The sequence below is a fragment of the Neopsephotus bourkii genome, unplaced genomic scaffold (assembly GCF_033783945.1).
Source record: "Neopsephotus bourkii isolate Nb327-2 ecotype Australia unplaced genomic scaffold, CSIRO-AGI_Nbou_v1 NB_1630, whole genome shotgun sequence".
In the NCBI taxonomy this organism is placed as follows: Eukaryota; Metazoa; Chordata; class Aves; order Psittaciformes; family Psittacidae; genus Neopsephotus; species Neopsephotus bourkii.
In genome coordinates, this window is record NW_026902105.1 from 9,792,276 (window position 1) to 9,810,094 (window position 17,819).

A 17,819-nucleotide genomic window follows, 5' to 3' on the forward strand; every position below is an offset into this window, starting at 1 on the left:
GATTAACTTGGTTAATTCTCCTTGCCCCCTTCTTTTTGTCCTCCCTTATTTTTAATCTCCTTTTCCTTACTTTCCTCCTCCTCCTTCCTCAGGCTCAAGTATCTCATAATTTTGTTTTCAAAAAGCTTGTGTCCCCCTCTGATGCAGAGATCTCGTTGTTAATGTGGGTGACCAAGATGTTAATCTCCACAGGTTAGGGTAATTGGCTGAAGCACTTACACTGGAACTGGGAAAAGGACCAGTACTGACTTCACTGGGAGCAGTGTTAAATCCACAGGACAGCTAGAGAGGATTTCCATATCTAAAATTTTCCAGCAGCTTTGAAAATTAGAGTGAGATTTGGACAACCAAAACATTCGCAGTAAGATATAACAATACTTCATCCATTCTTCACCCATGAAACTACTCAAAGAGAAGGACTGATAAAAATATCTATTTGGGTAAAGTTAAAATCTGAAGAGCAGAAAGAACAAAACAGATTGTGAAAAAACTTGGTTAACTTTGAAACCTACAATGTGAAGACATTAAAACAATTGGTCTTTAGAGTATTCCTGGGTTTGGAAATCAAATAGGAAAAAATAGAAAGCATATCATTAAAAAGAAAAGTATTTCCCCAATAATTGCATGCCACAGAAGCAATTTCAAACATTGTATATATATATATACTTTGGCTGTTGAGACTGCTAAGAACTGGCATTTGTTATAAAACAGGATACTTCAGAGCTATTTCAATTTTCAGTCAATACAGCTTCATCAAGATCTTGCTACTTGAAAAGGAGGTTCTTTAATTTCACAGAAAGATTTTCTCTTGTACGAAACCAAGCATGAACATTTTAAGAAGTTATAAAAATATTGAAGCCATCACATACTTTGTGTGAGAAAACAGTGTATTTTTACTTGGAGAAAAGGAAAAAAACAACAGTGGCTTTGGGCTTTACTCCATGCAGAATCAAAAACTGAGCTGATGGAATAGAACTCAGATACTGATCATATAATTGATTAAAATTATCATATAAAAATTCCCTGAATAAAAGAATATTTATGGGAAATCCTACCTCTTGTCCCTGGAATTCCTAGGCAGCTGGGCAGTGGGGCAGTGAAAATCCTCAGGTGGATCTAGTTTCAAATCACTGTATATGTTTAAAGAAAGCAATGGAGCATCACTGTATCTGAACCATTCTGCTAGATTTGGGGAGATGGAGATGCGTTACCAAGGTTTCTGCCCTAAAACCCAGCCCAAATTTACCATTCCAGGCCTTGCCCTTCACCATACTACAGCAAAGCCAAGCAAAATGAGATGTCTTTCTTTTTGATGGCATTTTAATGCAGAAAGATTACCTAAAGCACAAGATATGAGAGTATACTTTAAAGCAGATTTGTGACACCTATCTCAATCTAAGAAGGGCTTTTATTCAATAAATTATATGAACTTTATATGAAACCTTATATTGCATTGAGTAGGACTAAAAATCTATATTCTTCAGCGTCTTCTGTCTCTAAGTGCAAGTTCATCTTGTTTTGGTGATGGAGCAAGGTGTCTTTACTAAACAAATGGCATCATTGTCAGGCATTGCCTGCACTGCTTTCTTCCCTGTCTTGTCTCATCTAATCTTTTATTTAACTTATTCAAAGCTTTCTTTCTAGGTACCAAAGACTGAGAAAACCAAGAAGGATTATATACTGCAAAATCTGATGGAAAAAAAATCCCCCTAAGGAGATCATGTGGTGTTATAGCGTGTTACCACTTCAGCTAGTGGGTCACTCAGATTAAGCTGTGGATCTTGGAAGCCCAGTGGACCTCATCAACTTACCACCCGTGCCACAGTACAGAAACATATGGGTGAAATAGCATTGAACTTACTCACTATGAAAATACAAAGATGAACACTCACATACCTTCTTTCTTATGTCCATGGCTGAAAGCTGAGCTGAAGTGTGAAACAGATTAAGTAAACCATTGGTTCTGAACCACTCTGGGGAGCTGTGTTTCACTCCTTCTACAAGACAAACTCCTTACTGGTTGACTATGAGATGTTTCTCCATCATATTTAACATGGTCATAAATGTTTTAATACCTTGTTTATGAAGATTTTAATACCTTGTATTAAAAAAAAACAGGAGTACAAAGAGAATCCATGAAAGGGGCTTCTTCCCCTTCCTTTATTATAAGTCATAATTTGAATGTTCCTGAATGACCACTGAATTCCCTAATGCTCACTGTGTCATATTGTTACTTGTTCCATGGATGCTGAACTAGAGTTGTATGTACATTACAAAATAATACATTCATTCATAATCATTAGAATCACCTAAGCAAGGCCAACCAACATGGCCAAAATTTTGTTTGAATCACATCTTCTAATCTTACATTAAATGGTTAATGCCTAAAATTTTCTATTAAACAGCATAAAAAAATGGCTACACATAATGCAGCTGCACTAAGCTTTTTTTACAAGCAATCTGTTTAATTGACAGTACAATCCATATTTACTAAAGAAGACATTTTAGTTATTAATTGGTTTGTTAATCTTGGAATGTAAAATCTGCATAATCTAGGCTGTGAATTTTTATACAACTTGGCACTACCTTTCCAGTTATTCACTGGAAATACTTTTATCTCTTCAGTAAATGTTTTAGAGTCTAGTTTGACCGTTTTTTACAAACATGGCTTTGAGAAAAGGTATCTTCTTAACTGCTGCCAGGTTTTTTTCTGCTCACAAGGAAAGTTTTAAAGGTTTAATTTATACTTTACATTAAAAGTTATCACTCTTGTGTGTATATTGAATGTCCTGGATTATGTTAATAGGAGATGTAATCAAATTATCCAAATTAAAGTATTTAAATTCACAAAAAACCTGAATCAGAGTAGAAAAGCAAGGAATTGCGTTATATGGGGAAGAGGTCATATAGTTTTGTCAGACAGAGGAAAAGAGATCATCTACTCTACAAAGAACTCACAAGCTTGTCTAAAACAAGCTGATATTGCTGAGACAATGTTTGGATGAACAATACTTGCATGGTGCAGTGCACACATTGTTTTTATCCTACACTATGAAACCTCAAGTTCTGAATACATCAGTATAAGGATGTGGTGCAGAAAATATTTAGCATGATCATAGATGCGACCTCTGCTTTCAGTTTCCATTACTATCCATACATCCTTATGAGGAAATAAGCTTGTTAATTTTTTTTATGTTCAGTGCTGTCAGGATTGGGGATTGTGTCTTTTTCTATATCTGTATTGTGCCTACCACATAGTAGTCTAGGAATCTACAATGATAACTGTTACAAGAAATACAATTAAGTTATTAATTAATAATAATAATACGTACAACATCAGTGAATGACTTCTGCCAAGCACTAGGTTTTAAAATCTGCTTTACTGAACTTGCTAAGCTCCCAGTCTAGCCTTCAGTTTTGACAAGCCTATTTTTGGAGACCCCATTTGAATGCCCTAACAACCAATTAAAAAGTTGCATTATTAATACAATATATGTCTCTTTCCTGCCTGTATTTCTATAGCTTCTCTTTTCCTTTCTCCTGGTTTGTCCCTGACCTCCTTTCAGTTCTGTTTCCAGTTTATAGAACTTTTCCTTTCCTCTTGGCAAGAGGAACAAACTTGCGGGCTAGAGACTTTAAAACATACTTGTGTAGCCATGGGTTTCACATACCCAGCCTGCTGTCTGTGCAGCATTTCAACTGAAAAACTGTACTGAAGCAAATATTTCTGGAAATTTTTATGTTCTAAAAGAACATTACAGCCATTTATAATTGCCTGGCATAGGTACTGAAGGACAGACAGGTGCCAGTGAGCAGGACTCACCAAAGGTCTTTGCCAGTCTTGTTAACACCTAAATGAGCTGCTGCAGTGATGAAAGAGCAGAGCAATCAGAGAAAAGGAAATGGGTCAGCACACAGCTCTGCTTTGCTTTACTATCCTCCCTTCCTCTCTCCCCCCTTTAAGGCTTCGGCACAGGAAAATCCAGTTGTGCACAGGTGGCAAGCAGCCTGGAAGAAGGTGCTTTTTATTCCATTAAACAAACAAGTTAACAGCTATTTGCTGACCAAATGTTTTAGTCTTTCTCACTAGGCAGAGGTTTCTTAACCCTTGGTCAGCTGTATTCACAGTGTGCTGGTGCTACACTAAGGTAGCACCTAGTAGTAGCAGCTACGCTTGCTCCATGTAAAGATTTCATGTACTGAAGCCTGAGTGTCAGCTGTGAATACACCCTGTTCTCTGCTGCAACCAAGAACAGTACCCTACCATCATCATCTCTCACTTTTCACCCTTGCAGCTATTAGCTCTTGTAATATTTTGGCTTTTATCTAGACTTATGTTTGTTGAAGAAATATCATTCACCAAAGTCAATAGCTGTTAAGGATAAGCAGTATCATCCATTAGTGCATCTGAGGTTTTGCACTTTCTAAGAGTAAGGAATATACATACATTCAGATTGATGGCTACATCCTTATGGTTCAAGTTCTAAATTACTCTTTTATTGTGGCAGTGATATGGTACAAAAAAGCAATTACTGGCAATCTGATTTGATATATAGGGTATGATTTTCCATTATTGGATCATCTACATTTTAGAGTCCCCAGTTGCTTTCAAAAAACCAAGACGTCCCATATGGTACTTGCCATGGGTGTTTCAGCCCAATCTCACCTATTACAGATGTATGAATTCATCAAATTACTGTCTTGCTAATACTTATTTGAAGACCTTTTCAAAGTGGCAGAACGATACGATTGTAGTACAAATGCCCATGAAAACAAATGTATACGAATATTATTGCAGGGTGCTCCCATTTTCTGTGAATTTTCTTGTCAACCCTTCACACAAATGTTCAGAAATCACGAAGCAGGAGGTAATGTGAATGTCAGTAATGAAATCATTTACTACACTAACAGGAATGCTTTTCAATCCACTTCCTCAGCTCTGCAGGCTCTCAGAAGATAATGGCTGGTAACACTTCAAGCACGTTGCAAAATTTACCCCTATATGTAGTAACAATCTAGAAAATTTCACATTTGTATTTGCTTCGCATTTGCTTTTATTTACAGCTATTTGCTATCACTCATCAACCAAATGGGATGAAGTTCCGTTTCAGAAGTATTGTATCTTACTCCATGTGCCTCTGCAAAAATTTTGTGGTTGGTTATAGCGTTTTCCATGTCTAGCACTTATTTGGTTAGGATATCAATTTCTTTCAAGGCTAGAAGTAGTTGTTACATTCTCACACGACCCAGCATTATGTGCCAGATCAGCTGGCCTCCACCCCTCCTTTCACCTTGGTAAATTCCTCCTGTACTCTCCAGCTTTGGCAGAAGCAGTAATTTGAAGTTGCTGCTCCCGAGCTGTGCAAGCTGTAATGGTGTATGGTACATACTATCGGGTTGAGCTCTACCAAGGAATGGAGCTTCCCTTTCCTATGATGCAGGACCACTTCTCTTCCAGGAACTTCTTCATCCCTCCCAGATCTCGTCTTTGAAGAGACTAGTCAGTAATCTCAGATTTTACCTATGGGCTTCTGTATCTTCTGTCCATTCCCTGAATTCAGTAACGTTTATAAGGCAAGTGATGACAAGGTTATGTCATGCTAATCTTGGTGAATATTTGCACTGAGTTTGTTCTCAGTTTAAAAGCATATATATCAGCAAGCACATGTGTCCCAAGGAGAAAGTATATGGAAAAAAAAAGTTATGGGAATTCATATCCAGCTTCCATTTCCACAAAAGGGAAATCAGAGGGAGTCTGTCCTGGAAGCCTTTTATAGGGACCAAAGAAAGGAAAATGGGAAATGGGAATGAACCATGCTAAAGCACTCTGTAAACAAGCCCCTGACTTTGATTTGAAAAAATAGCATGCTGAATTAATAGACTTTTTCTGCTCCACGGATTGCAGTAGGAAAACCTGGACAGAATTTAGAGAAACACAGAAAAAAGCCTGAATGGATTGTTTAGAAGGAATATTGAAAGTATTAAATTATTTGAGCTTGGCTAAACAATGACACAATAACATTTTCAGTCCACAAGTATTTTTAAACTTTCTTTTTAAATGCTGTTTTTACAATGAGGCAGCTTATAAGGGAAGCGAATATGTGGACCACTCCTTTTTATACAGTATCTCCCTGGCAACCAGACCAAAAAAACAGAAGAGATTAGATGACCAATCGCTTCTTCCATCTCTCATATCTTCGATTTCTTTGCTTGACGGCTGATAAAGCACTCGGACTGAGTGACTCCTCTGGGTGGGTGAAGCTCAGCTCAGTATGTTTCCTTTGGCATGAGTCAGTACATGCAGTTAGACGGTATGCTGTGCTGATATCATATGGCTGTCTAAAGGAGAAAAAAATCTCTTTGGAGTGCCAGCAGTAAAGGCTTGGCTATCACAAGAAGCCCAGAATTTCAGTATTTCCTTATAAGTATTTTTAAGCCTTAACTTAGGGAAACAGCAAGGAGATTTTGGGAAGATCACATAATTGGTCCAGGAACTATGGATGGGAACTGCTCCTTGGTAGGGCTTGCCAGCCCAAAATGTGTTACTCATGGACAATGTAGGAACTCAAAACAGATGATGGGGAAAATGCAAATGTACTACTGACTGAGATAAAGGATAGATGCTCAATATCATACATATGAACTGAAATGAATGATCTTCAAAATTATTCCAGCTAGAAGGAGGAACATCTCATGCCAAGTATGACCCAGATACAACCCTCTATATGTGTGCTCAGTGTCCTTGCCCAACTCTGAGACAGAATGGCTGTCACACACTCTTGAGACCCTTCACAGAGTGCAGCAGCTACACAATGTGTCAGAGCTTGTTAGGGAGTATTCCTCTGTAGGGAACGTGATTCTTGCACTTCTCTGTCTTTACCAGCTAGTCATTTGCTCTATGAGCAAAAGATAGTTTTAACTTAAAAAACCTTAAATGGTGAAAGTTAATTCTGAGGCTGCCTGTACACCTGTGGCACTAAGCAGCAGCAGAGATGATAAAAAGTGCTCAAGCTAAGAGACTTCAACTTAACTGTACGTCATTTGTTTTCCTTGCCTCGCATTCTCAGTAGCTTACAGTTTCTAATCCAGAGCTCTCTCAATTCAAAACTTTTGGAACTGCTTATTCCCAGGACACATGGTAAGTTTTTGTTTATTCTCCCAAGCCTTTTCTTTTTCAGTTATGGCCACAAAAAGAGTGCGACAAAAGCATATTGGAAAACAAAATTAAAACTATAAAATATGTTTTCATTACTTATGGCCAGATTATTCAGCACTTGGCAGAGACCAGCGAGGATATGGGAAATGGGCACAAAGGACAGCCCTAAATCATGCCATTTGGTAACAACATTTATTTGGAAACATCAGTTAGCTGAATTAGGATCTCACTAGCAATATCCCTTTCTCTAAGACATGGCCTAGGAAAGGCTATTCTTTAGAGAAGAAAAAAAAAAGACAGGGAAACCCAACTCTGCTGAACTAACTTTCAGCTTGCAGAACACCCATTTTATCACCATTAGGTTCTTAAAATTGCCAGCCTCTTCTCCCAGCCCACACCTACACAGGTATTTTTACTCTCAAAAAGCAATCTGAGAGGCAACCACTTAATAGCTGCTTCATCAAGGAAGAGCCAAAAAACCACGTGTTCCACATGACCTATCCATGTATCTTTTACTAAAGCTCTTGAAATAAAAATTAGATGATACAGTCCTCAAGGACCTTACTGGCCCTGTGCACCAAAACGAGTTTCACTCCATGAATGAAGAAAGGAAAATTTTGCCAATCCTCTTTATCCATTATAATCTCATTCAGTAAAAGGGACCCATTTTACAATCTCAGAAATGTGAGCCTGGGAATTTCAGATGCAAAGCACAACTATACATTTAGGGTTAATAAACTCTAAAATAAAATGAAGTAAGCAAATAAAGACTACTTCATTTCTTTTGAGTGCAAACATTACTAACCTTTTTCTGGCACAAGAGTCATCCCTTTGCTTCCCAGCTTTGTAGAAATTGGTATGAGAGCACATGAGTACATGTTACTGAATACATGCACCTGCTGCTATCCTGAACAAGAGCAGGGAACCATACCAAATCCCATGGCATGCAACACCTTCAGATTCCTTATATAAAAACATAATTTTGGTGTGCTGCAGCACAGCCCTGTTGTTACTCAAAGAACTTTGTTCATTAATCCTGCCTTCCCCAAAATAAGTTGTGTTTTATAGCCATGTGGGTACAAAGAATCCCATAGGGATTTTACCATGAATGCTTGCATTTTTTTAATGCTTGATACATACCTAGACACCTCTGGATCAATGACTAGAAACTAAGAGTTAAGCCAGTTTTATCTGTAACCTCTGGTTCCAGCCTTATAGATTGAGCTTCCTTCGGCGTTTTGGTTGTACAACATACCTAACCCACCTGGTGGTGTGGAAGTAAACAGGATGGGTGAAAGTGGCACTTCAGTGTTAGTTCTCCTCCACAGCCCCTAGTTAGCCTTTTATGTACTTACACAGGTTATGGTCCTAATGGTCAGAAATTACAGACTATACTGGCCTTTTTCCTCTTGCTGGCTACCAGCACTTTCCTTGCAGCACTTTCCTTGCCTGCGACCTTGGTGCAGGAAAACCCTTAAGCACATCCTTAATTCCTGGACTCTGCTGCTGGACTCTGTTCCTGAACAGAACGTCTTGGCACAGTTCTTCAACTGTGTCTTCCTGCAGAGCAAAGAGTGGAGGTTAATTTATTTATATATTAGGAGGGATTACTCTTTGCACCAGCTAGATCCAAGGCGGCAACCCAAATATTAACTCACTTAAACACAGTTCTTTGAAAAAAGCAAACCTAGAGAAATGAAAATATTTATTTGTACCTACTAATTTTGTATCATGAATAAATGCTATTCATTGCCAGCTGGGCCAGCATGAAACCCCTCCACCTGACCATGATTTTATTCTGTGAGGAGTAACAAAGCTTACTTTCACATAATAATAATGTCACCCTCTAAAAAGTTGCAAACAAGTATAGACAAAAAGATTCACTGTTAGGAAGATGAAGCAGTATCCTAGAATTGGTAGACCCCAAATCATGCATGCTTTGGAAAGACTGAAATGTCTGGGGAAAGGTACTTGGCCCTACTGAACTAAACTGCAGCATCACCTTATTTTTGTAACTGATATTTTATAACAAACAGGGCCTTAATAAAGTTATTAAATGAAGTGAAACAGTTATTTCTTGCAAATTAAGCATGTTGGTAAATATTATTCTAATTTCTTTGATTGCCTCTGCAGCTTTATATGGTGAAACATTTTTATAGATCAAAAAATACTTAAGAGTGGTATGAAATAATCTCATTGGAATAGAAGATAACTTTCAGTGGCTGTGAATGCTCATCAGCACTGAAAACCTCATCAGAGTCACACAAACAGGGACCAGCAAAACCAGGTCTCGAATGTGTCCCTCTGGCTTACAGCCCTCCTTCTGGGAAATTCCAGGGACAGCCTTGCTTGTCTTCAGCAAATCTTCATGCCTGGCCATGCTGTTCAGAAGCAAGGTACTGCAAAAAGTGGATTTGCAATGACTGCCTAAATCAGAGTCAAGTGGCAAAGAAGCAAGGGGGGGAAAGAAAAAAGGAGATAAGGAAGGTGAAAAGACCTGTAAGGCAGTGGATGACTGGAATAACCTCAAGCCCATGTCCAAGCTGCTAATAAGGTTTGAAAAGCCTTGTGTTCCCCTTGGCTGCTCTTGCTGTTTGTCAGTGAGAAAACAAAGAGCCAGAACATGACTGGAGAGAATGTATTTCTGCACCAGTGAAGCGACAGAATAACAGGCTTCTCCAGAAACCCTGCTGCTGCCAATCAGCGTCAAGAAAGGAACAGTGACTTTTGCCCAAAATAAAAGTTGTATTTGGTGATTTCTGGTTTTGTGCTGAGTATTCCTTTGGCATAGGGCTCAAGCAGCCTTGTAAATTCGTGTGTACCAGTTGTGTCATGTCTTCGGCTTAGAAGACATCTTGTTTTCACTAGCCTGTCTACAACTTCTGTTTATTTTTCAAATATTTTCTCTTTAACAAGCCACAACAGAATCCATTTCATATTATTTGCCCCAGACAACCAGGGGTAGAGAATATCTGTATCCTAACAAGACTCACGAAGGCCTGCCTTGGGCAGAAGGCAATTCCTCACAAGTAAAACCTGTTAACAGATTTAGTCTCCCTTATGATTGACCTGAATCTGTCCAGCACACACCAAAATAACTGCAGAGGACGGAGCACTGGAGTTACTTCTCCAAAGCATTCCTGAGGCCTGACATGTCAGCTCTGCATCTCCCATGATTGCACATGCCATGGGAGCAGTGGGGAATCTGCTACCCTACCAACTCATTGTGTGTACAGAGCATGGAGGGCTCCCTGCACAACTTCTCTTTCCCACCAGCTGATGCACCCACAGCCCCCTGGTAATGAACAGTGCCCATGACTTGAAGAGTTTAATGAGGAGCACACCCCCACAACCCCTTGTCATCACAAGGTCCATTTTCAGCCTCTGCAGTGCCCACAAAGCTCAGGAGGCCTCACGCAAGTGCCAGAAGCAGTGTAGCCTTGAGAGACGGTTGCGTTTGGGGCAGTTAGTCTCAAACGCCAAGCACTGCCCAACCATACCGGTCGTGTCAGAGGCCGTGGTGTAGCCCCTCAACAACAGGGGCAGCATCGTGCTTCCCCACAGCTTACAGCCCGGCAGCAGCAGCTCCCCTGGGAGAAGCCTGCAGGCAAACAGCGTGGGTTACGGGCTGTAGGGACGGGCTGAGGGCACATCCCCCTCCGGGGCAGCCCCTCACCTCAGGCGCTCCGCCGGCCCGAACGCACGGAGGGGCCGGCCCTGTCGTCGGGGCTCCGGTCCCCTCTCCACATAACGCCTCCGGAGCCCGGCTGGGCAGGGCCGTGCGGGGCTGGGGCGGGGGGAGCGGAGCTCCCGGCCCGGCTCCAGCTCCAGCTCCCGCCCCCGGGCCGCGCTGCCCGTCGCGGGGGTGGCGGCGGAGGGGGGTCCCCGACGGGCTCCATATAAGCGGCTGCAATGGCTCTGCCGGCAGAGCCGAGCAGCGCGGCGGGGAGGCGGCGGCCGGGACCATGGCGACGGGCGCCGGGCAGGGGCTGCCCGCGCTGCTGCTCCTCCTCCTGCTCCGGCCGTGCGAGGCAAGTGCGGGGCGCCCGGCGGGTGTTGGGGGGAGCCGGCAGCCGGTCCGGCTCCTGTGACCCGGCCCTTGGGGCCACTTTGTCCCCCCAGGTGAGCGGCCAGGAGTCGGCGTGTGCCCGTCCCTGCGTCGGGCGCTGCCCGGCCGAGCCGCCGCGCTGCGCCCCGGGGGTGCCCGCCGTGCTGGACGGCTGCTCCTGCTGCCTGGTGTGCGCCCGGCAGCGCGGCGAGAGCTGCTCCGCGCTGCTGCCCTGCGACGAGAGCAGCGGGCTCTACTGCGACCGCGGCTCCGAGGACGGCGGCGGGGCCGCAGGCATCTGCATGGGTAGGTGGCGGCGGGACTGGGGGGCCGGTAGCGCGCCCCGGGCTGGCGCGGGGACTTTCCGCAGGGGCTGCCGCTGAACCGCTCTTTTCTCGCCTGCCTTCGGGCCAAGCAGCTCTTCCCGAGGGCTGTATGCGGGCAAGGGCGCTGTGGATGTGTCAAGTGCGGCCCGCTCACGGGTAGAGTGCCCTCTCAGTGAAACGCGTTCGCTTTGCTCGCTAGTGCTGGAGGGAGACAACTGCGTGTTCGACGGCATGATTTATCGCAACGGGGAGACCTTCCAGCCCAGCTGCAAGTACCAGTGCACCTGCCGAGACGGACAGATCGGCTGCCTGCCCCGCTGTAACCTGGACCTGCTGCTCCCAGGCCCCGACTGCCCTTTCCCCAGGAAGGTCGAAGTCCCTGGAGAGTGCTGTGAGAAGTGGATCTGCGACCCTAAAGATGAAGTGATTTTGGGAGGTTTTGCTATGGCTGGTGAGGAAATGAAAGTTAATTGTCAGAGTCATTGTGAGGAGGAGGTGATATCACACTGGAAATACCCATGGGGTTGCCAAATATAAGACACAGTGCTTTGTGCAGTCGGTTTTTATGATCCTTTTTCTCATCTAGAGTCACTAGTAAGTATAACAGTTGTTATGAATAAAGGCAGAGCTTGATAGGTAAAAGGAAATATAGGCAAAGGATGGATGTGCATAGCAGTTTTTAAAGGTAGTTAAGTTAGTTCCCAATTCTGAAATTCCTGTTTATCTGGTACAGGGTAGTTCTGTGAGTAGAATAAAACAGAGATGAGATCATAATCCTCCAAATATTACCCCCTAAATCAAAGCTGCAGTCTTGCCAGTTGCTGGGCAAGAATATCATTACATCATAAATATTATTGTAATGGCTTAGTCTACAAGAGACTTTCCCCACCTCCCTAATTCCCCAGCTATTACAAGTGGTCAGCATGACAGCTAAAATGCCAACAAATTCCTGCCTGTCTATGCTAGAGCTCTCGCCATTATTGTTGGCATTAAAAGCATTACAAAGTGTTCAGACAAGTGGTTATGAACACAGTGAGGGAATCTGAGAAAAAAACCCATCCCATTCCAAAACACAGAACTCATAAAGTGCTTTTGTAATTGAAAAAAGCTACATAATATTTTTCCCTTGTTTTCTTACTGTATTAGACTATCAGTAGAACATGAATTTTCATAAGCTACTTTTACTGAGGGTTGACGGCACTGCATTCTCTTCCAGTCACTGCTCTCAGTGGTCTTAAGCGGTTAGTTACGCTGAAACTCAGCTAATCCATTTGAAAAACAAGCAAGGAAGGATCCAGGAAGAAAAGCCATAATAGCTTTTCAGAGGGCTACGAAGTGTTCGTTGTGAGGCATATAAGGTCTAAACAAAAAGCTTGCCACCTTTCTACTGTCTTTCCTTTGATTTATCTGACAGTGGCAAGCTAATCCATAAAATGCCTGTGGATGGATTATCTGCATTCTTTCAAGCAACAGCCATCCCTCTTGAGAGGCCACCCTGGAGCTTTACCATGCAAAAGGCAGAAGTGCTTATGTAGAGAAGCTTAACAGCCAGAGCTGTGACTGGCAGCTCAGTTGTATTGCCCCATTCTCTTTACTCCTCTGATAACTGCTGGACCAAACCATATAGTTAGCAATATTTCCGGAATACAGGTTCACACTGGCATGAAGGCAGGATGATGATCAGATATGGCTTGGCTTTGAGTAGCTGTTGTGACTCCTGGAAATTACTCCATTCCTCCCACCCATCACCCTGGCTATAATCTGTCAATAATTGAAAGGATCAGGTGACTTTATGACTCTTGGAAAGCAAGGCCTTTGTTTTCATGCTCATTATTAGTTTAGAGGACCATTCAGTCTCTCTCAAAACATATCTAATATAAACAGATTTTTTTTTATGTAGCCTTAGAACAAATTGTGAAGTATTTCCATTTGAAGAGTGAGGAAAAAGGAGTTATTAAAGCAAAGTTCTAAACTGGTTAAAAATTTGGCAATGATTCTTCCAGCTATGGACTTGTGGGAACTGGATCTAAATGCTTTGCTGAGCACTGAGTTGTGCACCTTTCTGTTATTTTTAGATGCAGTAAGTTGCTATCCAGGGGTCCTAAAAAGGCAGCTTTTAATATTCCTGAATTCGGACAAAACATGGATTTGAACCTTTCTTTGTCTCTTTGTTCCTTCCCAGATGTTATAAAACTCTATCAGATACTGGGTTTTCACACAAACTTCTAACAAAATTCTGTGGGATTTTGTCTCCAGCCTACAGACAAGAGGCCACACTCGGGATCGGTGTGTCAGATTCAAGTGCCAATTGTATTGAGCAGACAACAGAATGGAGTGCATGTTCCAAAAGCTGTGGAATAGGCTTTTCCACCCGTGTTACCAACAGAAATCAACAGTGTGAGATGGTGAAGCAGACACGACTTTGCATGATAAGACCTTGTGAAAATGAAGAGCCATTTGATAAGGTATGCTGCAATGAGTAGCAATGGAGCAGAATCTCTTCAGCTGTTATTTCCAAGGTTGCAATATTGTGGTCTAGAATGCTCCAGATACACAACATGTAGTAGATGCCCCATCGCTGGCAACATTGAAGTCCAGGCTGGATGTGGTTCTGGGCAAACTGACCTAGTTGAAGATGCTCCTTGCAGGGGAGGTTAGACTAGATGACCTTTAAAGACCCCTTCCAACCCAAATCATTCTATAACAATTTGAGCCATCCCAAACAGATCAGTTGTATTGTGTGTGCAGACTATTTCAGCAGCTCACGCAGTCTAACTTCTCCCACAAATTCAATTGTACTACCCTTCCGTGTACTTGCTCCAGTCATGCAGAATGGGTATGTCAGATTTCTAGTCTGTTAAGCATCTGGAACTGCAGAGAAATGTGTGAAATCCTGCAAAATCTGCTTGGGTAAATTAAGCCTTATCTTAATCCTTTTGATGCTTTTTCCAAAAGCAAATCCAACACTGACACTTCAGGTGGAATAAATGTGTATCCAAAGAAGCTGTCTCTTTTGCTGCTTCTACACGTGATGTAAATGTTACTGTCAGGGAGAATAACGTAGTAAGAGGACCATCACTTCACATAATGTTCTGAGTGTTGGAGCCATTGCTAAGGCCTTTGCTGAATAGTGTGTGCAGTTTTAAATACTGAGTTTTAAAAAGGATTTAAAACATTGGGGAAGATTTAGGTAAACTAACAAGAATGATCAGAAGTCTAGAAAACATGTCTAGGGAAAAACTGATTAAACCGAACTTCTTCTGAATGTAAGAGAACAGAGATGTGTTCTCATAACTCATCAGATATTGCAGCCTGTTCTGAGTCCGTGGGGATACAACAAGAAATGGTGAGTTTAGACTGCATAAAACTTAAGACATGAGTGAAAACCTTCCAAGCAGTAAGAATAATGAACTGTTAGGATTGTGTGGGGCAGATGTGGAGTCTTTGTCACTGAAGACTTCCAAGCACAAGTTAGACAGCCATCTGTTAAGAATTAACATGGGTAAAGCTGGTTCTGCTTTGGTTCACAAGAATGGCGTATGACTCTTGATATTAGTTTTAGCCCTCTTTTTATCCTACTGAATCTAGTCCTATAACTTGCTCATTTGGCATCCTGACTCTTTGATTCACTAGCCTGAGTTTAGTTTCATAATGAATGTTGGTTTGGCTTGTCTTACATGACAAGAGTGAGCTTTATTTGTCATCTTTTACTGGCCCAATAACACACTGCTGTCAAAGGGCAGATGCTGCAGGAGCTACCTGTAAGTTACTACTAAAGCAACTGCAGAGTTTTATTGCTGTTGAATGAGCAAAGACAGCAAATTTAAGTTTTCAAAGTAAACCTATATCCTTGCATGTCAGTTTTTAATTGCTTTCTGTCTTCTGCAGTGATATATCTAATATCTCGTAATATTTCTCTTAGAAGGGGAAGAAATGTATCAGAACAAAGAAGTCCCTGAAAGCCATTCACTTTGAATACAAGAACTGCACTAGTGTGCAGACATACAAGCCTCGGTACTGCGGCCTCTGCAATGATGGACGATGCTGTACCCCACACAATACCAAAACGATTCAGGTTGAGTTCCGCTGTCCTCAGGGCAAAGTTCTAAAAAAGCCAATGATGTTGATTAACACCTGTGTCTGTCATAACAACTGTCCTCAAAGTAACATTGTTTTCTTCCAGCCATCAGATCCGACGTCTAATGAAGCAAAAATATGAAAAGCACAAATTAGGTAGCCCAAAAGATAGAAAGAATTTATACAAAACTTGACCCACAATCAGGTGAATGTAACAGTTGCATACATAAAATACCTGAGATGTTTTTCAAAACAGTCTAGGCTCTTTTGGTTTTCCTGTAGTTTATTAAATACCTCATTTTACATTTTCTCCCTCCAAATGTCTTTTATTGGTTTGAAGGAAATGTTGTACCTTGGACAGAGCCTTCTTCTTTTCTTGACGGTGGCATAAAGGTTGCAAAACTAACAGCTAGACTTTCTCCTAGAGTTAAGGGGATCGCGCCTGGAGTTTCAGTAGCTGTAAGACTGGGATCTTTAAGAGTAAATGGATTCCTTGGGGAATGCATGATACCATATCACATAAGCTTACAGGTTTTTAACTTCACTTTGCTTAATGCATATAAACATTTAGGCAGTGGGAGCTTTTTCCCCTATTCTAATGAAACTCTGTTTCTGATGACAGTAAAAATCTTACTGATGAAAGTGTTGCATACTTGCATCTTATAAAATACCTTCTATCTGTACCTCCAACTTCCTCTGAGGATTAAGTTTGCACATAGCCCCTGAAATGACACAGCTAAGATTTCTTATCCTTAAGTACAGCAGATTGATAGCTGACAGTATTTTTCTCTTTGGTGGCTTTAGTAGCAGTCTAATCCAAAACGCACTGAAGTCAGCGTCGTAGGAGAACTTGGTTCAAACCAATGTGTGTCTGTAGATATAACTAGATACAAAATTTCTGTAAATTCCTCCTAAATGCTAACTGTATCATATGGTGCTTTGTATGTTAGAAAGGTGTATATGTAAATAGAAACTGTATATATTGTAATATAGCTTTACTAAGTAAATAAACTTTATATGACTAAAAATAATTTTTCCTAAAGTTGTTCTTCTGAAACTACCAACTTTTAACAGCTAAAAACAGTGGGAAGAGAAGGGATCTGCAGACTCATAAGATAGAAGACCCTATCTTGTGATGTTCTTAGTGTACCTCATGCTAATCACTGTCCTAACAGATACGGAGTGTCTCGGTGCAGGAAAGGATGAGTAATTTGTGAGGCACACATTAGAAGAGAGGTCTCTTTCAAAATCAGTTACTCTGGGAGGATGATGCAAATAAAGTTAGGTTGGGATGTGGTGTGCCCTGAAACATAGTGGTGGTGGGGAAGAATAATTTTGTGTCTTGGAGTTTGGGTTTGGGTCTGAAGTACTAACAAAGAATTTAATGGAATATTTCAGCATTTCAGACTCCCAAAAGCAGCCTGTGACCCTGCTTGTGCTAGGTACTGTATGGCAATAACCCCAGGGGATGTGGAGCCTGAGGGGGGCAGTCTCATGTATGCTAAAGCATGGATGTAGTGGGATTGTGCAGACAGGTCATAAGCACAGTTGTGCAGACATTCAGCTGCTTAGACTCTGAGACCAAGCTTAGCTCACTGTGCATCTATCTTTGTTAGAGAAACCAGAGTAGTACTTACGCCACAACTGTATTTACGACTATGTGGTAGGAAATAATTCTCTCTTAAGAAAAAAAGGCAGAAGGCTAAATCTCAGCATATTTGGCCTAGCATCCTTCTCTGGAGGGAGCTAGCAACCTCCAGTTTGGCAATACACACCAGCGTATTTAGCTCTAGGTTAATACTTCTAAATTTGGTGTCTACATGTAGGTATCTAGATGCCCTTTTTAGCCAATGAAGCCTAAAGTAAAACTGTGAGCAAGCATCAGCAGCTGAAGCTTTTTTAGTAACTTAAGTCATCCTTGAAAGCATGAGGCCCTGATGCTAAAGCCCATACTGGTTCAGTTAAGGTTAGATAGAACTTGGGTCCTTACCTGGACTCTTGCTTGGCTTCCCCCACTAATGGTACCACTGATAAACTTCTTTGTAGCCATTGCAATTATTTTCAACGCATCCCTACCTACCTTATGCTGTTCAAACAGCTGGAACAAGACTAGTCTTGCCCCTCATCAGGCGTGTGCTCATGCACAAATGCACACTCCCTGCCCTTCCACTGGTGAATTCCCAGTCATAGAATCATGGCATAGCTTGGGTTG

At 41.8% G+C, this 17,819-nt stretch overlaps 1 protein-coding gene across 1 annotated transcript; it reads left to right on the forward strand.

Moving 5' to 3' along the window:
- The first annotated feature begins 10,836 nt into the window (after positions 1-10,836).
- Positions 10,837-16,638, forward strand: CCN3 (cellular communication network factor 3). The gene is given in 5 exon segments (XM_061373443.1): positions 10,837-11,210; positions 11,212-11,510; positions 11,730-11,981; positions 13,787-13,995; positions 15,453-16,638. Coding segments are annotated over 5 exon segments (1,146 nt in total). The 5' UTR covers positions 10,837-11,121; the 3' UTR covers positions 15,750-16,638.
- Positions 16,639-17,819: the final 1,181 nt, after the last annotated feature.